The sequence below is a fragment of the Cynoglossus semilaevis genome, chromosome 11, assembly GCF_000523025.1.
Source record: "Cynoglossus semilaevis isolate Cse_v1.0 chromosome 11, Cse_v1.0, whole genome shotgun sequence".
Classification (NCBI taxonomy): Eukaryota; Metazoa; Chordata; class Actinopteri; order Pleuronectiformes; family Cynoglossidae; genus Cynoglossus; species Cynoglossus semilaevis.
The window spans coordinates 18,043,167-18,067,755 of NC_024317.1; the positions used below are offsets into that span (position 1 = coordinate 18,043,167).

The 24,589-nt window shown below is 40.5% G+C and overlaps 1 protein-coding gene across 2 annotated transcripts in view; it reads left to right on the forward strand.

Moving 5' to 3' along the window:
• LOC103386703 (potassium voltage-gated channel subfamily D member 3-like) overlaps positions 1-24,589 on the forward strand; it is a 57,716-nt gene that overhangs the window by 1,736 nt on the left and 31,391 nt on the right. For both annotated transcript variants that reach the window (XM_017036733.2, XM_008321101.3), the window contains exon 2: positions 180-1,339. In XM_017036733.2, coding sequence (XP_016892222.1) covers positions 237-1,339 — 1,103 coding nt within the window. In that variant the 5' untranslated portion in view covers positions 180-236. The remainder of the gene's footprint in view (positions 1-179; positions 1,340-24,589) is intronic.

Below are 24,589 nucleotides of genomic sequence, written 5' to 3' on the forward strand. Positions count from 1 at the left end.
TGAATTTGGACAAAACAACAGACAGAGGGTCTGGTAATTGGATTCAGAGCAAAACTCATTAACAACTCCAAATGTCAGATTTCATGATGCTGCCTGCTCGGCCCTATTATGGTCAAACATTGATAATTCAGATGATTATTTGGTGCGGTCTTTTTTTAAAGTTTACATTTACTTTTTAGATTCCAGTTCCTGTTGAAGGACTGAAGTGAGGAGGACTTAGACTTTGCTGCTTCACAATGGCAACAGGAGTAGCAGCCTGGCTCCCTTTTGCTAGGGCAGCAGCCATTGGCTGGATGCCTGTTGCTAACTGCCCCATGCCTGTTGCCCCAAGGGACAACAGTAAGAGACAGGATGAGCTGATCATCCTTAATGTCAGTGGCCGTCGTTTCCAGACTTGGAGGACCACTCTGGACCGCTACCCAGACACTCTTCTGGGCAGCTCTGAGAAGGACTTTTTTTACAACGAAGAAACCAAGGAGTACTTCTTTGACAGGGACCCTGATGCCTTTAGAAGTATCCTCAACTTCTACAGGACAGGAAAGCTCCACTACCCCCGCCATGAGTGCATCTCCGCCTACGACGAGGAGCTCATCTTTTTCGGCATCATCCCTGAGATCATCGGTGACTGCTGCTACGAAGAGTACAAGGACAGAAAGAGGGAGAATATAGAGCGACTGCAAGATGATCAGGAGGAGAACAAGGACATGAAGCTGCCCAACATGAGCTTCAGAGAGACGGTATGGCGCGCATTTGAGAACCCCCACACCTCCACCATGGCGCTGGTCTTCTACTACGTCACAGGGTTCTTCATCGCCGTGTCAGTCATCACCAATGTAGTGGAGACAGTTCCATGTGGGTCCACCACCAACCAGAAAGACATGCCATGTGGTGAACGCTACACCGTGGCTTTCTTCTGCATGGACACCGCCTGCGTCATGATATTCACAGTGGAGTACCTGCTGCGCTTGTTTGCTGCACCCAGCCGTTGCCGTTTCATGCGCTCGGTGATGAGCATCATCGACGTGATGGCCATCTTGCCATACTACATCGGCCTGGTGATGACCAACAACGAAGACGTGAGCGGTGCCTTCGTGACACTGCGGGTGTTCCGAGTGTTTCGTATCTTCAAGTTCTCCCGACACTCGCAGGGCCTCCGGATCCTCGGTTATACGCTGAAGAGCTGTGCGTCAGAGCTGGGCTTCCTCCTCTTCTCCCTCACCATGGCCATCATCATCTTTGCCACAGTCATGTTCTATGCAGAGAAGGGCTCCAGCTCCAGCAAGTTCACCAGCATTCCAGCGTCTTTCTGGTACACCATTGTTACCATGACCACCCTGGGGTAAGTAATAATCCAAACTTCACAAGAAATACACACCTGGCTAATGACCTGCACACTGATCCACACACACAAACACACCCAAGGGCAAACACATCTATTTTAAAGTAAAGACATGCATGGTTTTGGCTGTGGAAGCATTATTTATACTCATATTTCTTTGAGTTTAAAAAAAAACCCAAAAATCAAATGATTATAAATTTGGCATTCACAGGTTCAAATCCAACCAGAAAGTATTTCTTGCTGTGTTAATGTGCAGTGATGCTGCCCCGCACCACTCCAATAACAATGATAATGTGACCATGTACAGCAGGCATGCCCAAACTGTTCCTCCTTTGAGGTCACAGTACTGTGACGAGTGATGGGTGAAAGTAGAACTCCTTTAGTTTTACTTTTGGCTGAGAGAAGAACAGTCAAGTACCAGAGGTCAAAGTGGTAGAATGTATTCTACTTTCTAGTACGTCTGTGTCTTTTGTTTTAGACAGTACTATGTATGGTCTGTGTTTAAAAGCCAGTCCTAGAGGTTAACGTAGAGGTTCTCAAAGGGGGTGGGGGTGGGGGGGTTATTGGCAGGGAAGGGAAGGGAAATTTCAACATTTTTATGAATCGTCCAATAGCAGGGAAAATGCAACAAATATTTTGTTGGTTCAGTGGGAATGAAAGTTTTGGAGGAAATGGAAATAGACAACAAGCACAAACATCCTGATGTTGGACAGATTTGGATTTCAAACCTATGGGCTTCTAGCTTCAATACACTGGGGTAACCACCGTGGGTAGGTGGTAAGAGTTCTGCCCTCTTCCAAATAAGGGAACTAGAATAAAATCAAACATGGTTCCCAGCACCACATGGGTTCCACTAGTCTTTCTGATCAGTGAGAGCTGAAAAGGCTTCAGACATCACCTGTGTTGTTGTACGTATGGATGTGTATCTGTTATTAAACATACAAAGATATAAAAAGCCAGAAGCTTTATGTAAATTGTAGACCTTTAGCAACACATTTGGGTGAAGCCATTATGTCCAAACACAGCAGCAGCAGAGAGAGTCTCGCTGAGGCTGCAACAATAGTGCTCCTCATCCTTGTCCAAGGACAGTCACGTGTAATCAGGAAAAAAGAAAAAAGAAAAAGTTAAACGACACGTATTCAAGGCCATTGGAATTTTCATCCTGGTTTTGCGAGTGTTGTTATTCAGGGTGCCTTCTCTGGTTCTTCTTTGTGCACCTGAACAATGTGTAACCTCACATTTTAATCAGACACAAATTAATCAGTGTTTTTAATATTAATTTAGTGCAAAACATTTCTTTTAAAATTAATCTATTAAATATGAGGAATCAGGATAAATCCACAGCCAGCATTTAATGACTCTGATTAAAAAATTGTAATCATTTGACAGCCCTAGTTTTTAATAAAGTGCCATCAGGCTTTCATAATTGCTGATGTCCAAATCACCTTGGTAGGATTTGAGGGTTTTCTCGCATATCGCATAAACCCTGGTTTGCACTGCACTGATTTTTTTTTTTTTGGGGGGGTGAAATTTTTCACTGATTAGCGACGTCTTCTTAGTAGACTTCTTGTCAAAGTCGTTTCAGCAGAGGTGAAAAGACTGAAAAGAAGCCGGTTGACGAAAAGATCTATTTTTTTGTAAACCAATTCTCACAAACAGGCATACGGAGAGTTTCAGCACTCGTGTCAGGGTAGATGTCCCGGGGTAGATGTTTGGGACAGCAACTCTGTTTGACTAAGGAATAGGACTGATAAATACCCAATAATTCCGAGTGGTTTATTGTGTTTAGGTGCCTTAGTGTAACAGTAACTGACCAGTAGAGGGCGGTCAGGAAGTGTGTTTGAGGTGTTTGGGACAGATAATTGCAATCCTGGAAAAGGTACTTTAGGTGGAGGCCAGACTTTCTGTTGCCAGGTTGTGTAAGGACGACAGGGGCTGGGTGTCGGTGTAGGTAAACGTCTGCATGGGGGGTGTCGTGGATTCTAAAGGTGTTGATGAAAGTAACCCTAAAGGCACCAGACATATTGAAAGCACTATAATGTAACAGGGATTAGGTCAAGGTTTTGAAGTATGTTTTGGTGTTTGATATTTTGGAAGACACAATAATGACCAGAACTAGGGATGTCCGATACCAACCAGTACCATATATGCAGCTATTTGGATTAAAGGCAGAAGTCACATTTCGTAGTGTGTAGTAGTGGGCTTTGACAATAGGTTTACTTTCACTCCTAAATGATTTTTAGGTCACATGGTTTAGGCAAACCCAGGGACTGCGTTATTGGGTTTTCATTATCGGAGAAAAACCGATAATGATTATTACCGATATTACATAATTAAGCTAAAATTGGCCAATATTATCGGACATCCCTAACAAGAACCCATTTCTTAAACTTTCATGTTATTTTCTCAATTTTCTCTCTCTTGAACTCTCCACTCTCTCTAAAGTCTTTGGATACATCATTCTATGGGTCTATACCTGTCACTGACCAAATATGCTTGCAGTACTTACTATCATTTGCCATGTTTTTCAAGTCTTGGTTGAAAGTTTTCTCATAAGCAGAAGAGGATTTTTTTTTCTGACTGGCAAAGTTGCTGTTTATTCCTCTACCCTTGCCTGTTTTGTTCAAAATCATTTTGGTAATTGTCCAAACATCTTGATGATACTTGATACTAAATATCCTAACTCTGCTAACGATTCTAATGCCTTGGAGCATCATTGACAGTAATTCTCAACTCCAAGTTTGTCATACATCTTATAATAATTATACTTATTATTTTAGTAGCTTGATAATACATTATAAACGCAGCTTTGTTGAAATTCTTGCTTTTTATAAAGTTTAAAAACCGCACCTGGTGTGTCACTGCAGCAGAAGTGCTCATGAGATAAACTGTCATGAGATTTGAAGAGACAGTGAAGAGGAAACATGAAACAACAGCGTGAGCAGAGCAGCTTTTTGGACTGATTCTTATCTTTAACATATTATTCGTCGTAAAAAAAATCCCCCGTCTCCCCTGTTTTTCTCCGCGATTTCAGCGTCTGATGTTCAGGTTTGGATGATTTCGTGTGATGACTGCTGCCGTTTTACTGACAAAAAACAACTGGCTCTTCCCTTAAAAATCAATTTCACTTTTATTTCCATTTTCACTTAAGAAGCCGCAACCCTCTCGTCATCAGATGGTGAACAAAACATACTGGAAAATGTTTTGTTTCATTGTGAAACATGGATTTTTTTTATATTTTATTTTCCAGCGATTCAGAGCAAATCTTTTCCTACAAATGGAACTGCAAAACCTGCACATTATGTTGTTCCATTACCAGTCCAACCGAGACACAGCTGTTACATAACAAAACAATACCAAGAGGGTGTAACAGACTGGGTCATATACTAAGATACAAGGATTTGAAAAGAAAATGTGTTTGGATTTTTTTTTACCGCATTTAAGGCTGCATAGATGTCATAGATGGATGGATGAATGGATGGATGGATATTGGATGAATAATGGATGGATGGCTGATGCATTAAAGTGATGAATGACAAAAAGATGGGTAGATAGATGCATTAAAGTGATGGATGGATGAAAGGATGGATGGATGGATGGATCGATGCATTAAATGAGTGTATACATTAAAATAATGAATATTATATATTTGCATATAAATCCCCTGCTCTTAGATACTCTCAAACACTGAATAGTTGATGAAAATTGAAAAAAAGAAACTTGAAAAAAAAGATATGCATGCCTTAATTGAACAAGCACATGCAATTAATTAACATGTTACTATACTGATAAAGAAACATAAATGAAAGTTTGAATTACCTACAACAAATACAAACATATTTCTTCAAATAAAAGAATCTCAGGGGGAAAAGGCGCTAAATGTAACATAAATCATTTTTTTTAGTAATTTTTTAGCAGTTTTATTTCCTTTCCTGGAATATAAGGGTTAATAGAAAAAGAAAAAAGACAATAAATTGAAGAAAAAAATCTACCCTCAGGGATAGGCAGCTCCCTTTACTATTCTCTCAGTTCTTAGCCAAGAACACGTTTCTCATACAGCTTCAGGATCGCAGCAACAGAAACATAATTCCGTGGTCCGCATATCGTCGATCGAGTTTTTATCAAGATTCACAAATCTTGGTCTGGTCACTGTAATAATGGGCATTAATTAATGGGCATTAATAGACCTCTGTAATTTCAGTGTATCGTTCAGAGGACTTTGCTGCTGCTCGGCATTTGCACTCTCGGTTGACTGGCCTTGAATTGCTCGTGCAGCTCTTATGGTGGTGCAGCAGGTGGTAATAGAGGTTGTTGGTGTTACCTCTAGGTGTTGCTAAAACCGCTCTGCCGGTCCTGCACAGTACATGAGTCTGTAAATTGTCTTCTCGATTTCTATTTGTTTTTGCCTGAAGCGTTTATTCTGCATTTCTGCTGCTTTGCTCTCCAGCCTCCGCCGTTCTCTTTACTCCTCTGACTATACTGTTCCTGCAGGAACGTTAGCGAGCTGGGCATCATCTGATTGGCTTAACGGTGTGAATGTATCGCTCATGTGTCCAGGGTGGCATCTAATTTGCCAAATGTCAGCATGTTGAATGTGAAAGCATGGCACAAACACCGTAAACAAAACTTATCGCATGTCAGATCAGCTTTTTCGGTGTTTACCGCATGTTCACGTCCCGTCACGCTGACAATGACAATCGTGCAGGCCTAGTGTACTATATATAGAGTAGGAAGTAGAATAATTTTAACATAAATATTTCTACAAGTCAAGTCATACTTGACTGTGCTTTCTTTTTCCTCTGATATTAACCCTTAACTCAGATGTCTCCATTCAACTCATCCATTTCTTGTAACCCGTCTACACACAGCATGCAATACATTTGGGAAAAAGATGTTGAAGTAATATTTGATTTATTTTTCTCATGTAAAAAGTTTGGTAGGACTTCAATGAAATGGGGAAAAAAAGAGCAGTCAGTGAGCTGATGGAGGAGTAGTTACAGACGACAGGCTGACAGGCTTCACAGCAGATGACAACTTCACAGCCAGACAGTTAACATCGCCCTTCACTGAACTGTTGTCCAAATGTAGTGTTTGGCAGAACGCACATTTCCAACCGAAGACAAAAGACAGGTGCTCAGAAATCCAGCACCATCAAATATACGAACACAGTAAAATAATTTTCAGAAAGTTTCGACGTGCAGAAGAAACTTGAAGCAGTGAGATTCAGATACTCATCCGACACTAACACACATATTACTGTGTCTCGCCTTTACACGTCATCCCCATGTCTGCATTGGTCTAGACAGCGCAGCGGTTAGGGGTAATGGGCCGGAGCTGAGGGAGACGTGGGGGGGTGAGGAGTCGCCGGTTGAATAATCAGCTACTTTCACTGTCCAGGAACAGAAGCACTAAATCAACCTCAGCTGGCTGATAAAAGAATCTGGATTGAATCTCAGCGTGGTCCGCTCCCGTGGCTGCCTGCTGGCGCTGGTTCCGACAGAGGCGGCCAGATACACGGCCAATGGGTTTGGCGGAACAAGATTTAAAGGATTGATGAGGAAAGAGGAAGGCCTATCTGCTCCTCGACTCTGACTCTGCTGCCATCATCCACAATGAGTCGCACTGGGGAACAAATATTTTGAGAACACAGTGTGTGTGTGTGAATGGGAACTATCATCGTCGTTATCACATATCTGATAAACTCCGCAGAGATCACGGACCAGAGTGGTGGGTTTTCACCTGTGTGACAGGTGGACTGGAAATGAAGGCGTCTGTTAAACCTCAACCCAATAATGAGAGAAATACTAATGAGCTGTGCATTAAAACCTGACTGTGGGTGTATAATGAGAGCGGCAGAGTCCCGGTCCTGGACAGAGGGTTGTTCTGAAGAAAGCCAGAGAGAATGTTGTTATGCATGTAGGTCATGTTCCTGTCTCTGCTTTAATCAGCGGCTATATATAATCTGCTTCTTTCTTCAGACTCCGACTCTCTGCCCGCTCCCCTCTGTGTTTGCTGCTCAGCATCTCTATTAGACAAAGTGGACCGGGCCTCAGGGCAGTGCCACAGGAGAGTGCAGTGTCAGGCTAATTGTGCTAAAGGCTCACAGAAACGTGGTTGCTTCAAAATAACAAAGCATTGGGCGAGTGAAACCTGTTGCCTCAGCTGTACTTAGCCGAGTCTACAAGTCTATTGTGGACGCACTCTGACTCTCGAAGAAGACGGAACACAGGTTATCTGCGAGCGATGTCCTTGGGCACCGAAATGAAAAAGGGGACGCTTTTATTGTGACACGAAATGCTTTTGTGCCGTGCTGTGAAGTGGAGGAAAATGACAGATGCACAATAAAGTGGCAGCCAACTGAGTACGACTGTCAACATTTATACACATGCTGTAATTAATGATGTTTCCACTGGATCTGAGCAGTACAGCCTATTATCTGTAGCTCTGCTGATGTACTGTACCGATAAGTCCGTATAAGCAGACGCTTGATTTTCCTCCACTTTTCAGTTTTGAGCAAAAACCTACAATCGTAGATTTCAACAATCGACATGACCGTTGATTACCAACAGAGTCGACATTAACATTAACACTGACGTTTAACATAAAATTAAATGAACATTCAAATTTCACACTGTGAAACTGTTGACTTCTTTTTTACTGCTGTTTAATTTCAGCTTCAGAACACACACAGAGTCAGAGAGCAGTGTGGATGCAGCAGCTGCCTTCACTGTGAAGCTTCATTCACACCAAAAGCAGCATTGCGCCGCTTGATCATTTTTGGACCATAGCCACATTCGATTGTCGCGCCCCTAAATGCTCCGGGGGGGAAACATGGCCTGCGGGAGAGTTATTTATCCCTCGGGTTAAACTTGTCGTTGATGGGATCTCGCGGCACGATGTTGTCTGAAAGGTTTAATTTATCCAACTCCTATTGCGATGCTTCAGACGCTCTTTCGCTTCTACGCTTTCTGAAACTCTAATCGAGTAGCCACCGCCTAAAACATGCGCTGTCGTGCCGTTTGTGTAGGTGGAACTGCTGCTCAATCCGTACCTATGGCTTTTGGCGTGAACACACCATAAGACGAGAGAAAGCAGAAGCAGCTTAAGCCATATTGTTGCCCTTGGTTTATTATGGTTTGGGGCCAATCGTCGCCCCCTCCCTTGTAATTTGATCATGTCAAAAACTGGCTCTGAGGTAATGCAAACATTTGAACAGTTTTAATAACAGCTTTTATCGACTGCTTAGGCAACTGTGATGAACAGAAACAGAACTGACAACTTATTGTCTCTGCCCTCCCCCTTGAGGACAGAAATGTTTTCACACCCCCTCCCCAACACACACACCCCGCGTATTGAAATACTACTGAGAACCTGATAACGTATATTTCTATCTGTACGAACCATTGTATGAGTTGCTGCCACCTAGTGACTGGAGGCTTGTTATCATTCAAGCATCACAGCAGTGATACACTTATGTGTGCCATATTCCACTGAAAGCCCCTCACCCCGCCCCCTCAGGGGGCCCCGCCCCACTATTTGAGAAGTACTGACCTAACATAAGTCCATGGTAAGACCATTACTGATGAACCCAACCTGAAACCTGGCTCCAGAGCAGTAGGTACCAAAGGCAAGCACACAAAGAAATTTCAGAAAAAAACAGTTCCAACGTCTGCTATTCTAAACGTCTCCCCCGAGGAGATATGATACAGTTCCAGCAGACGCTGTGTGACACGGGAGACAAACAATCATTTAGACTCTGTTGGGATTCCTTCATCGATCGACCGTAAACTGCTTATCTTTAAACTCTGCACAGGAAGCCAAAGTAGAAAAAACACACACACACACATACACACACACTTAGTGGTAGTCTGCCAACTATACACAGAGGGACTGGGAGATCGAACTGAGGGTCTTGTTTGTGTGAATTTGGCAAGGAAATAATAATACTGAACAATAGCAAAGAAACACAACTTCATTGTTGGTTTCACCTAATCCTAGATATAGTGTCGCTTTTTTAGCGACTCCTGAGTTGCATTTGTCTGCATCTGTCTTCAGCAGTGCAGGACGTGAATAAGGTTAATTGTCTAACTCTGACTATAATCAGCAAGTCTTGGCTGGTGAGTAAGAATGTACTAATGGCAGGCCTGTTTCCCAAGAAAGGTATTTTTAACCGCTTTTTAACTCTGTATCCTGCTTTGTGTAAAGGGATTAATTAACACAGGGTGGAACAAAGCATCTCATGTTCAAAGTACATTAATAGCCTGAATGACAGAGTTTCTGCAGTGTATGTGTATCACATAACAAAACTGTGGCTTTTTTTTAATTCAGATGTGCATTTGTGTCAGGGACATGATTACAGTAAAAATGAATTCATTGTGGTTGTTTGTTTGCTGGATTTTTCTGGTATTTGGAAAAAGTGTTCAAGTGCTATTAGCTGTGGTTTTTCCTTAACAACCTGCTGTAAGAAAGAATAAATGCTGTTTTTTTTTCAACAGCTCACTGATCCTGTGGGACCACAACAGATTCAGTTGGTTGGAAAAAAATAGTGCATCTTTGACAGAGCTCAGCTAATTTTCAGGCTTAACAGTTTTGGAGTTAAACATGAAATTTAATTTTATTTTGAGTTTGTTTATAAAGAACACAACTACTGTACGAAGCAGAGCAGTGTCTGAGATTCAATCACCTTTGCTCCTGGTTGTTTTGGGGTTTTTTTCACTCTGAAATCACCTTTGCTCCTGGTTGTTTTGGGTTTTTTTTCACTCAGATGCGTTTGAAAAATGCAGAACTCAACACACAATTACGCAGCAGCGCTAGCAGAGGCTAATTCACACACATACACGCAAAACACATTATGTACACGCTTGTTAGTGAAATGTTCTCTAATTCAACTACAGAAAATAAAAGCTGTTAAATTTATTCATTAAAATGTGATCTGAGTGTAGGTTAAACACATACTTCACTTCCATTTATAAGCAGCGCATAACACATTCAACAAAATTCTAAATAAAAATGCAGATGTCATGACCACGAGGAGCCGGAGGGTCAAATCATTCTGTTCCATAAATGTCATGTCAGAGGTAAACAGAAACAGGGACGTTGGGGTCTTAATTATCAGCCACACTGACCACAACAGAACATAAACCGTGTTTTAACAGCTCCTGTATAACCAACTCACGCTTCAACATGACAGGCGCCACGCACCTATACGCACAGAGCCATTCACAGACAGACATACACTACTAGGATAACACAGTAGCCTACCAGAAAAGCCATTGATGCTAGCAGTATGAACTTCGTTAGCTTGTAAAAATCCATAAATTAGCCGCAGCATTGTTTAAGCCGGAGGGTGTGAAAAACATAGCAGCTTATAGTCTGGAAATTTTCTGCGGCAGGTGACTCATCTGAAAAAGATCCATCCAACCCACCCATCCATCTGTTATCTACAGCTCAATCTTTTGAAGCGGTCAGATTTGGAGTCAATCCTATCAATGGGCAAAAGCTTAGTTGACCATAGACAATTCCCCCGGTCCATCACAGGGCCACAAATGGTCAATTCAGAGCATCTGATCAACCAAATCCAGATAGAATATACTAGGGATAGCACTTAATATACATCAGTGACTTCTCAGATATTTTATGGTGGTACTGTTGTGTATGTGCCTTTTTGCTGCCTTGATCAAGTCATCATTATGAATAAGAACCCGTTCTCCAATGACCTTTTCATATTAAAATAAAGGTTAAACAAATAAAACATTTATTCACCCTGGTCTCTCTGTCTCATGGTACTCCAGCTCATACATCATAGCAGGTTCATGTTGTCATGTAGAGCATTCATTTTACATTATGAGTCAGATTCGTCTGCATCTTGTCCTCTTTTCTCCACCTTCTTTAACAAGTTAATAAATAACGTAGAAATAGGAACGATGCATTAGAGATACGACTGAATGCTTGCTTACAAATCTGTTCGATTTCTTTTTTTTCCTCGCCTCACTTTTTGAAGCTTCTGTCAAAAAGGAGTCATTTTCAGCTAGACTGACATAACGTACAGCTTAGCCAATTAAACTTTTTGTTCTCCAGTGATGTGAAGCAATAAGTTTCCCTCAGAAACACTTTGATTTTCTGCATTTGTGACATCGTCCATGGACAGATTTTCTGGGCGTCCTGTCTCCTCACCCAGCCTCAGCGAGAACAGCTAAGCAGTGTGAGAACCAGCATCTGATTCACTGTATATGTAATTCAATTTGGTAGAAAACTTGAACAAAGAGAGGGGGGATGGTGTTGTATGGAGGTGAAGAATAGGCCAAAAAGGAAAACAGCAGTTTGAAGATGAACGGCGATGTGGTAATGCTTGTATGAAAACGTCTCAACTATGTGGGAAAGAGATATAGGAGGAGATGGATGAACAGGTGAGAACAAAGGAGTGTATAGAAGAAAGAGAGAGAGCGGGAGGTGGAAAGGGGGAAAGGGAGCAAGTCTGTGTCAAATTAAAAAGTGAAGATAGCGAGGCAGTGAGTGAAAGTGTGACACTATCTGGTACAGTTTCCAACATGTTATCTGGAGATGTTTGGATCAGAGCACAAAAGGAACCCTTGAATGACACTTCATGCTTTGTACTTGTAATGAGCTGGTTATTTTTAGATACTCGCGTCTTATCTCACCACACAGCTAGGGCTGGGTATCGATCAAAGGTTTTCAATACTGGTATCAATAGCTTCATTTGGATACCGGTTCCTGAACGATACTTTTTTCAATACCAATTCTAACAAAATGTATTTATTTATTTGTCCAATTTCTTACAGAAAATAATAAACAAATAATTTTGATTGCAAAAGAACAGCTCTAAAACGTGACAGATCAGAGTGTGATGCTCACTGCTACATACTGATGATCCTTTCACTGAACTGTTGTTAAGGGTTTTTTAGTCTGGTTTAATGGAAATGTGACCATGTCCAGGAAGGTTTTCATCAGTGTAAAATTCATTGATCCCCTGAAAAAAGGTGTTCTGTTAACAGATCTGGGAGGTATTCCTGAAAGAAGGTTAAAAAAACTGGAGCTCAAACACAGTACCTTTTGTGTACACTGCAGATACGTAAGCAGGCATAACATCTGCTACACTATAGAGCCACTACAAAAGAACCAGAGTTCCGACGTCTAAGATAACAAATGGAACACGATTGCTTGTTTCTTCATTAGTGGTGAGGTTTGAGCCAACAGTGCATTGGTCTGATGATTAATCAGTTTTAATGAAATAAACATTTAAGTCTGTGAAATGATTCACGTCAGTCTTCCTTCTTCCTTCTGTAATTTTGATGTGCGTTTCTGCGTCCCATAAGTGCGATGTAAGGATTTTGATCATTAAGAGCAGTTTGTGTTCATTTCTCTGTGTTCATTTGTGTGCATTTCTCCTTGCAAACAGGCGTATTGTTAATCCCAGCAACTCTCCTTGAAATGACTACTTTACCAATGTAAAAAGAGATGCTTGCCAGTGGCAGAACAACACATCTGCTGTTTGTAGTTACAAAAGGATTGATTTGCTAGAAAAAAAGAAAATTACACTTTTATCTGCGTGAAACTAAAACGCGTGTTTGAATTGGTAAACTGCTTTGTGTACTCTCATTGCCTGACCCAGCGTTTTCATATTGATTGCCTTCTTGTAGCCTCACTAGAACAGTGCTACCGTTATACTCTTAATTCTTTTCAGGGTGAAGGCGTCGAAACTAGTCCATCAGAGGGCCACATTTAGAGACAATCTTTCACACTTACAGTCATAGTGTGAAAAGAGTGTATAATTAACAGAAATAAATCAATTACCACCAGGGACTCTCAGGGTATTTAGGGAAAAGGGAGGAAAGGAAAGTGAACTACTTGTCATTGTGACACACCCCACTGCACACAACCAAATGTGTTTAACCATCACCAAAGTGAATGGAGGGCTGCTGAAGCACCCCAGGAGCAGTGTGTGTGGGCGGTGCCATGCTCAGAGCACCTCAGTGGTAACTTGGCAACTGGTGGACTCAAACCTGAAACCTTCCAGACCCACTTCCCACAGGTCCACTTCCTTAACCCTAGAGTACTCAATACTGTTCCAATCTTTGGTCCTGTGTAGTCCGAGTTCACAAAACACTTTAGGGCTGATATAATGGTAATGTAAATAAGGATTTGGACTTTTACACAGTGGTGCTTTGGCCCAGAGGCAATGTATCTGTCATTGGTGTGGAACCCCAGGGTTCACCTCCTGGGCAAGTTCGAATCCTGGTTAGGGCAGTTGGTACCTTCCAGTGGACTCACCACCGACAGGAAGGTTCAGGGGGGGGTGGTACGGTGCAGTGACCTGGTAATGGATAAGTGGATAAAAATGAATGGATGGATGGATGGACTTTTACAGAAGTTTGCCTTCAAAAAAGGAGAGGAGTGCATACATCACAAATGGTGACCTCTGCAACCTTTTGGGGGGAGCGGGGGGGTCAGCCCCAATATCTTTCTCTCTGTTCGGAATTCTCTCTGCACGGGATCTGATGAAAAGAGATACTTGCTCGTCCCGCAAGAAGAAGAACCAAGGTGTATCCACCATTGCCCGCGGAGCAAAAGTCACGTCTTCCTTCTAATTAAGTTAAAACCGATTACTGTGTTAAATCAATAACGTTATAACTGCAGCCTTAGCAGTGAATTTCAAGTTAGAAGCGGCAGGATTCCTTCTAATTTCACAGTGTGAACCGACACATCAGTCCCAGACTTTTCCTGTCAATCACTTTTTATGTAATCAACTACTTTTGTTTCCTTAATTACATCTTTGCCTCTGACACATGTCAAGACCCATGAATCAGACATGAAATGCCCCCAATACTAAAACCCACAAAATATTCACAAAAAGTACAAGAAAAATCTTAGGAGAACTTTTGAAAAGGGAAAAAAAGCTACATTTAAGCCCAACTTTAAGCACAGAGACCGTTTGACAGGTGGTTCTCATTTGCCAAACTTATTCATTGTGATGGTGAGTTGTAGTTTTGCACTTTATAATAGGGATGTGGATGAGCATTGGGCCAGATCTGTCGGTTTCTTTACCAAGAGAGCGGCAGAGCTAGCCCAGGAGCAGACACAGGGCATGTTGTAGGTGGGAACAATTATCTTTATTTATGAAGAGAAAATTTTGAATATTGCAAACTGAGACGGTGACAGAGGCTGCGGTGGCTGGGGCTGAGAAGCAGAGGTGGAGTCAGAGGGTGACAGTGCACTGGAGAGGTGGACAAACTGAGTGACGATCCAGTGACGTAACTACAAATATATACAAACTCCCCACCAGGGGACCTAACGAGATACTTCTTTTAAATACTCGTACCCGATACCTCGTAGCAGCTATCCACCTCTATGGTCTGTGAAACTGTCTGTCAGTGTTACTGAAATGTGTGTCAGAAAGTGTAGTGAATTTTATCATCAGGGACAAAGACTGGAGATCGACTTATTGTGTACTACTAAGATGTGCCCTAGCGGTATAGTCTCATCTCAGCACTGGGGATAGATGAGCGTTTACACTTTACCAAATCAGTTTTTGTCTTGACTTATTCAACCAACATAGTGCCATCCATCCATCCATTTTCAACCACTTATCCGTTACCAGGTCCATGGTCAAATCAATGCCATCTATAAAACAAAACACTGCCTTCCAGCTTTCAAACGCAACCAAAAGAAGTATCTCTGTCAATACTCTGTATTTGCAAGTACACAAATATCAACACTCTTATCAATACTCCTCGTATGGCAACAACCCTACTTTTATACTTTATAAAATAACAATGCTCTTATTTCCTGGTTTAATACACCTAGCTCTGTAGAAGACCAGTTGTGGTCAGGTTTGCTCTACAGTATCGCGTTCAGGGGAACATCTGTATGTACAGATTTATCACCACTGGTTGGTGCTGAACCCATAACCTTCTAGTAGAAAGATGACACGTCTGTCTGAACTGCAGCCGAGAGGAGAACCAGAAACTCTCTGTAGGAGGAAATGAAACTCAATGAGACAAAAACTACAGTGCCGTCCACACCGGCTCCACTCACAATGGACAGATTGGTGACATCTTTAGATGCCACCAATTACTCTGACATCTCAAGGCAACCAGGACCTCAGTGCGCGCACACACACACACACACACACATGCTGGCAGCTTTTTATTCTCACAGGAGCACAGTTACTCCCATCACTTCAGCTTTTTATTCTCACAGGAGCACAGTTGGGTTCACTTTCAAACCTGCTGCTGCTGCTGTGATTACAGCCATTGTTACTGCAGAGAAAAGGCAGCAGCCTCTGTTTGTTTCAACTTAGGTTGGCTGCTTTAAATGTTTCTGTGACTGTGTCTCATCGAATGAAAGACGTCAAAATGCCTTTTACTGGGCCGCCACGGCCTGAGCCTCTGATCTCTTAGTCACAAAATCTGGGGAAGAAATTGTAAAGGCTCCAAAATATATAAACAATGACTGCGTCCGTTTGTGGCATTTATGTCCATTATGTTCTGCATTTGCTTTGTATTTACATGTGCATTAGGATGCATATGTTTACATATATGTATACTGTATGTTGTATTTCTAGTTGTAGCCAAGGTCAACATTATTAGGGTGATGTTTGGTGTTCACTGCGACCATATATGTCTGCTGCAGTATGTGACGACAGCTGCCTTTCTGTCTAGCTGTACACTTTATAATCACATGACTATTGATTTCCTCTGATGTGCTGATGCTTCACTCTGCTTTTTCTTCTTCTATCAAATGTGTAAATGACATTAGCACAACAAACTGATAAATATGTGTGTGGCAAACCCACTTTTTTCTCATGATATTGAGGCCATCATGGGCAATGATGTGACTGATGTCTCTGTTTAGCACAGCTTGGTTAGCTACTTTGGCTGCTGTGCACAGCAGAATGCTTTATTTTTTTCACAACATCATCTTTGCCTATTTTACCAGAGGTTTTTTTTCCATCCCCACTGTAGCTGATCCAAAGAGGTGTTAAGTGCAGTTGAGGTCAGCTCTCTGTGGGTAGGTCAACCTCTTGACACCAAAATCACCCATCTATGCTGTTAATGGACCTCGCTATCAGAACTATGGCACGTTCACGCTGGCAGAGAAAACACTTTCTCAAACTTAACTAGAGTTGGAAGTAGTCGTTCAATGTGTCTGGACAATCACTTTGAGACTTTTCTTCGGTGGAACCAAAGCATCATGTGGCTATTTCTGCTTTGATAAACGAGACCAATGATAGTAAATAAGTGGTATTTAGCTTTAATACACAGTCAAAGTTGTGTTTAAGATTTTGGGAACGGTCAAGAATGCATGTGCATCTTTGTTGTTGCCATATGTGTTATTTATAGTCGGTGAGTCTAAGTAAAGACATCTAAGGAACTCTGCCCAGTCGCACCGACATCAATTCACACAGCATAAAATTTGGTTTTTCTTTATGCAGTGCATGGACGCAGATCTATGAACTAAGCCGAGATCTCAGTCTGAGCCTCAGATGTGATGCCAACTCTGCCTCCAGGCTATAGTGTCTGTTTTTTTGAATAACACACAGAAGGAGCAGAATTCACCTAAAACAAGAGATTATGTCTGAATTTAGCAAACAAAAGAAGTCCAAACTGCACCAAGGAGTCCTGGAATTATTGGCCCGATGAGATTAGGACAGACATCTTCAGTGACATGATCCTGCGTCTGACTGAACCTACATATTTCTATGGGTAGAGAAAAACTTGCTTTACCCGAATTGGGCCGTGGGTTCTCAATTCCCATCTCCACAGACCATAAAAAAATCTTCAAGGTTGTCTGTCTTACAGCTTTAGAATTCAAAGTAAACAGGGAAATTGAAGCCTAAAAGAACGAAAACGGTCAACCCGCATTTAGAAATGATACAGATCATGAGTTAATTCTGTCATTAGGCTTCATACTTAGTGAGCAAACAATGTACACATTTAACAAATGAGGTAAAATTAGTGTGAGGTGGAAAAGGTCACACAATGTACGGCTACGGAGGTGCTTTTCATTTCTAAAGACCATTCCCTAATCTTTCCCTGTAGCTGTAGGTTTTCCATTTAAGGTGCGTAAAAATGTGGCAAAAAACAGTGGAGCACAAGGACAGTGGTTTCTCCTTGTGAAAAGTTAACTTCTTAAAAAAGACAGAATCTCTTGGTTCCTTACTTTCATAATGAAAACCTTCACATGCCTCGTCTCTTTGTGTACATCTAGCAGAACTCCTGGCACGCCTCCTTATGTCCCAGTGGTTGAATCAAACCAAATCCAGAACAAAAAATATTTATACTTTCTGTCCTTTGTCCTCTTTGGTTCCCCCCCAACAAAGTGTACGGCAACTGACTTTTTCTTGAGAACATTTTCTTCAAAACTTCAACTTTCAGGTAAAACGCTGCCTTTTCTCCTTCACTTGATGTTTTTACAGCAGAGGTAAAGTTTTAACACTCTCGCCAACTCCTGGTGCTCATCCCTGCTGTGTGTTTAGTACTCTGACTCCTATACCGCTTAACAAACTGAGAGAAAAGCTAACATCTATTGCTGCTCTCCGCCTGATACACACTCACACATGTGCATACACAACTAACATCCTGTGTCTTTGGTATTCTTCTCTAAAACACCAACCAAACAAAAATATAACAGGAAGTTTTGCGTAGACATGTGACTAAAACACTGAAGTGTAGGCAGTGGATGACAAAACCCATTTTACTTTTACTCTCTCTTATATATGAATATGATTGTATATATGTACATAGGTAATTATATGTGTATATTTATATATGTAAATATCGGTGTGTGTGTGTATATATATACACATATCCATATATAGATATACATATAGATATGCATATATATATACATATATAAATACATATATATACATATATACATATACACACATATATACATATACATATACATACATATACATCACGGTGTTCTTAACATTTACCTTTTCATGGGAATGTACATTGAATTTTAATTAAGAATTATAATGTATTTTTCATTGTTTCACGGTCGTGTATTTAATCTATTTAATATGTACAGTATGTCTTATATTTCCATTCTACAACTCTACTGTGCATATAATTGTGTGGGAAAGGGTGATACAGTCTAGGGAAGGGGAGTGTGGGGGAGGTTCGTAAAGTGTAAATGTATACGTAAATAATATAATTATCTCGCCTCTACTTCGTGGATACACAGATATATACAAGTATAAATTTGTATTTTAATATTAAAAAAACACACAGCTGATTTACTCATTTTTGCTGCAGAAGTTGACACCGTTTAGTCCAAATTCAGGATGTGTGTGTGTGTGTATTAATTGACTAAAAAACTGCTAATAGATAAATTGGGACTAAGATTACAGTGTAAAAAACCACCAGTTGCTGCCTGGGATCAAACAGGTGTTTTTTTTGCTGTAAGGCCAGAGCACCAACCACTATTCCACCATCTGGTCTCTCAAAACATTAAGAGATTAACAGCTGAACACGTAAATATGTATACATATCAATATATTTCCCAGATGAGTCACAATTAAATGCGTTTTTGTCAGAGAATGTCAGTTTAGTCCAAGAAAAGCCACAGATCCAATGCAGAGGCACAAGCATCGACTTATAAGATACGGTTGTTTAAAATGGGCCTTGGGTTTAAACATAAATTCACCTTTGTTCCATCACAGATGGAAAAGATGTCAACACTGTGTACATGTTCTTTAAGGATTCACAGGAAGGACGGTGCAGCAGGGCCCATGCAGTAGTGTGCAAAAGAATCTGAGTGATGTTTATGTTAACTGCACACAGATCTGGTTAGTGTTGAGGCGGTGGCTCCGCTGTCGTCTTCACTGTACAGACACAACTGGTCACCAGCAGCTGCAGTAGTTGCTCTTAGATGGAGAATGTAACACAACGCAGCAGAGTGGAAATATTATTTTTAGCAGCGGTATTAGCAATTATTTGCAATGATTAATTGCAATCATTCCCACAGCACTGCTAAAGACCACCCTGATCCCAGGCAAAGCCCCCATTATTGTGACATGTTTGGATCCAGTTACAAATATTTTTTAGTCAGGCTGCAGGAGTCGGAGCGGCTCTTTAAAGTTAGGCGTCGCCATGGTGATGATCTGGCTGAGTGTAAATTGTCTGCACTGGCCTTTTCTATTCTGTCGAAGTCTGTTCAGACGAAGTCCCAGCACAGTGTGTTCTCTCTATCTTCGCTTAAACACAATACTGTCTAAACACTTGGCTGCCTATCCTGGAAAACCTTTCCTGAGCTACACATGCTTCGGCTTCAATTTGTAAAGTCAGTGTATAAATATGACGAAGCTATTTGGCTTTGTCCATTAATCAGACCAATTATTGTCACGGTACATCAGCAATGGTGAGTTGTGAGAATCGGCCAATTTTCCCTCCTCACCAGTAATTACTCCAGGACGATGCAGAAGAGGATTCATCACTGGGTGGTTTGGAAGAGTGCAAAGATTACCAACGTGAAATCAAGAAAAAAAAAAGAGAAAACATCTTGCTTCTGATTTTTTTGGAATGTTGTGGGTATTATGAATAATGTAGGTAGGAAAGAAGAGCGAGCGCCATACAAAACTCAAGTATCAGAGACGTCTCTTTAGGAGTAAAAAAATGTTTTGCCTAAATGATGTAGAATTCAGAGAGAATTTCTTTGGGAGTCTTTTATGAGTGGCAAAAACCTGCTTTTTCCAGAGGCTTTTTTTTATCAGGTGCACTTTTTTTAATCGCAAAAGTACTTCGAAGCAGAAAAAAGATATCAATGTTTGCAGGACGACTGAGCAAATCTTTCAAACTGAGTTCTAGACCCGAGGTTAAATCCTCCACAAGCAACTTGGTGAATTAAAAAAATCTTCCCAGAGTGTGTTTAAATGATAGCATTTGTGTGGACTGTGAATTAGAGCAGTGGACGGAAAGTGGAATTATTGGATAAAGCTAAAACTGTTAATCTGATTAATTCCACAAATCACTTATCGAAGTTGAAGTGTTTATTTTGAAAAACGATTAAAGGGATTTCGCTCCAAATGCCTGTTCTTCCCAACTTCCTTCTGCCTGGTTTCCTTTTCATAGCGCCTAAATACTTTCTAAAACAGGCATGCTCTGTGATTAGTATTGTTCGTCCAAGAATCCAGAGATAGATGGATGGATGGATGGATAGACCTTAGACCAGACTGGCTCTAAAGCAGTAATCAACAATGAAACTAACCGTGGGCTCCTACAGTCACAGCTGCTAATGAAACTCATTCGTCCAATATTTGTTTCTCTGCCAGAACATTTAGTGTGCGGTGCAGAGAGCAACCACTCCCTCGAGTGGAGCCATTTGCAGCCATGCCATGAAATGCAAATGTAATTGTACTTTAAGAAAATGATCCACATCTCGACCCTTAATGCCAACGCATTAAAGCGGTGATCCAGGGGAAAGCCGGGGACTAATGATAATGACTCCGTTTGTCAGCATCACTGATGGATGTCCAGTCCCTGCCAAACAGGTGGCATCCTGCAGGCGATCACAACTTCATCAATAACACATTACGCTCACTAATATTCAGAATGCGTTTCGGCTAGCGTGCGTACGGTATGTTTGTGCCAGAGGCGCTTCTGTAAATGGAGATGGATGGAAAAAATTGATTAATGCAAATACTCTCTCACACACACACATATACACACACTACTAATCAGAAATCAACAGCGGCAGCCCAGAGATTGAGCTGGTAGCCACACATTCAACAAACGAAATAATGGACCTTGAGTCACGATAGGCCGAGATGCAGGAGAGCATTACAGTCTGTTAAAACCAGGAGAAGGATTTCAACCCGTGACCTTTGCTGTCTCCGATGATGCCTATCAATAAATGATCCAAAGCATGTGCAAGTTCAGGATTCAAATTCAGGATTAGGATAGGAGAAATCAATTAATGAAAGTATACAATAACGTGAGGTGTGAATTATCTTGGAGGGAACACACTATAAAAAACAAAAACTGAAGCTGGTTTAAGATACGAGCTCCCCTGAAATACGAGTTTTCAAAGTTATAAGTAAGCAAATTTTGCAAAATTTTCTTCGTGATATGTGGAAACATCGAGATGCAATTGCTCAACCGAGCTCCATTTTTATACTCGTCGCACTCACTGTCCTTCACTGGGTTATTTTACTTGTTGCTTTATTTCTCTTTTTCTCTTATCTAAATCCAGTCCTCACTCCCAGTCCATCTCCTACCTTAGTGTCCCGACACTCTGTCTCGCTCACTGTCTTTTGCTGGGTTATTTTACCCATTTTCATAACAATGATATAAAATGTTTTCTTAATTATTTTTATTTTATATGATCAATAATTTGTTTATATCTATTATTTTGATGTTTAGATGGACGGGATTTTAATTTAATTAATGAATAGTATATTCCTGGTGGGCTGTAACCAATTAATTGGTTTTTAGTCATTTTTAATGGGGAAAATGCAATTGAGATACGAGAGGCTCGACATACAAGTGCTGTTGTGGAAAGGTTAGACCAGGGGTGTCCACAATTTTTAGGCTTGGGAGCTACTTTTCAAATGACCGGGGTCAAGTGATCTACCTACACTGAAAACTATAAATATTAACTGCATTTACTACTTTGATTAACTGGCTGTAGTTGTATGGCACAGTGCCGTCTGAATCAATACTTCTATGGTCCTTACTTTAGCCCTAGTGATTAGCATTTTAAAATAAAATGAAATCTATATTTTCTAAATTTTTTTGTTTCTTTCAATGTAATTGCTCAGGATCTACCAGAACTCCCTTTGAGATCTACCAGTAGATTCTGATCTTTTGGGCACCCCTGGGTTAGACTATCTTGAAGCCCCACTGTATATGTATTTTAAATATATGTGTATATATAATATATACACTTTATATATCTCTTTGTATAGATAAATAGGTTGGTTGGTCAGTTGATGGGTTGATCGATAGATGTATACCTAGATAGATAGATTTAATCATTTTAAAAATGTTGACACCTTACTACATTTAATTTCAAAAAGTTGAACTCACCAAGTAAAACTTTCGGTCAAAAGACTAAGACTGACAGAATGAACGCTGCTGAACACCAGTGTTTTCATTAAACCGCACGTGAACAAAACACTTCCTCAAATCAAAAGAAATGTTTGAATCAAAGCTTGGTGAACACTGCCAAGACCATTTTTGAACCCGTTCATCTACGAAATTTCACATCATAAATTCACAATCATCAGCAGGCATTTGTCTGTAATGGAGGAACAAATGCCTGAGAAATGCTCCTGTTGATCACAATGAGTTGAGGACATTGAAAATGACCTCTGTGAGCAGCTTTTCTAAGGAGTGAAGGCTGTGATTTGAAGTGTCTTTTGGTTCCCATCAGCACTCACAGACTAGGCTGCTGAAGGACGACAGCTTTTTGTTTTTTTTGGGGTTTTTTTTTTTTCAAACGCTGATGGTCATTACGCTGGCACGGAGTTATGGAACATTGTATCTGTGGCTGCATTATATTCTCCAGAGCCAATCAGTATTTAAATAGCATTCTTTGAACTGGGAAAAGAAACACTAGACGAGGAGAGAATATTAATCTAGATTATTTTAAAATAATTTATATATATTGTTGTTTTTTTAATTTTAATTCATTTTGATTGATGCTGCGTTTGCTCTGTTTTTTTTTCATAATTCATCCAAGTGCATTTTGGGTATGGACAGCTTTATCAGATGTCAGCCTGTAATTTTTAAAATAGAGAATTTTAAATCAAATTAGCTGATAAATAGAGTCATTTAATGAAAATTCCACTTTACTGACCTTTGTAAGTCATCAAAATATGTCCGTTCATGCACAAAATGATGATTAATTGAAAAAGCATCTGTTGTAGGCAACCCTAATTTTGGTGAAAAAGAAAAGAAAAGAAAAAAAAATCATTGAGTTGAGATTCATTGTTGACATTTCACCAGGGCGAGTGTTTGATGAGATGAGTGTTTTGGCCTGTTAGTGCAGAGTATTTTCTGCCTCTTTGACTGAATGCCATCTGCATTCTGATGATGCCACGTCACAGCTGGTCTTCCTGTGTCCTTCTTTGAACTTGCCCAGAGAGAGGGAGTCAAAGAGCGTGTTGCTCTCTCTACATCTCTTTTAGCTACTTGCGCTGAGAAGCGTGCAGCCGCCGGAGAAGAAATAAAACACTGCAAGTAGCTGTGAAACTGCAGGTCTCCAACCTTCCTGCTCTATGACAAAATACATTTTTAACCTCAGTGACAATTTTTTTCCCCCCATTATAATCTAACATTACATGACACTACATTAAAGGCCCAGTTCTAACAGAAGCAGAAATGTACTGGAGTCTTGGCCTTGATTAGGACACTGGGTTTGATGTTTAATGTATTTCTTGTTGTTTGTTTGTTTGTTGAACTAAAACATAACTTATATAACATTTATTAAGTTATTATCAATTTTGATCACTTGCATGCTAATAAGTCAACTTTTTGCAGTGCATTGATCCCCTGATTAAACTTCACATTTTCTTTTAAATTCTTTAAAACATTAATCTACAGCTACATCACAACATTTCATAAATCTTAAATTTCTTAAATCTAATCGTAAACATTATGAAATACAAATGTATTCCACAATAATAAAGGTATACAATTAGCATTAGCTAAACTAGCACTTGCCATAAATGCTAACGTGTGCCTTTTAAACAACATGAACACTGTTTATCTATGAAGCTGAACTTTCTTAGCAAAACTATAACTATAACAGTTTTAGATTTTGATTTAAAAAAAGGTTTGAAAACAGGCCCTGATTTCTATTTGGGCAGGACTTCCATGTTAATCAACAAAAATAGAGTTTGTTTTTTTACTGGTTATTTCATTTAATTTAATTTTATTTTACATTTTCTACATACCTCCGTTTAAATGTGTGCGGTACGATCGGGCTACTCTTAGGTTTCGGCTCTGCAATCTGAAATTCTCAGGCCAATCTCTCTGTGACGTTGTGATTTAAGTAGTTTTGGTGCTAGTTTCGTTTACAACAACATTGCAGCGTCTCCATTTGTTGTCAGCTGCAATGGTTTATTGACCTGTTGCACACACAGCACACCTTCTGTAAACAGCAGAAAATAGAGATATTGGAGTTAGAACACCTTCCATTAGAAAGTTAATCATTTTGACCAAAAAAACTCCGCAGGGACACGCGTCGAATTGAAAGAAAGAATGAATTGTGTTGTGAATA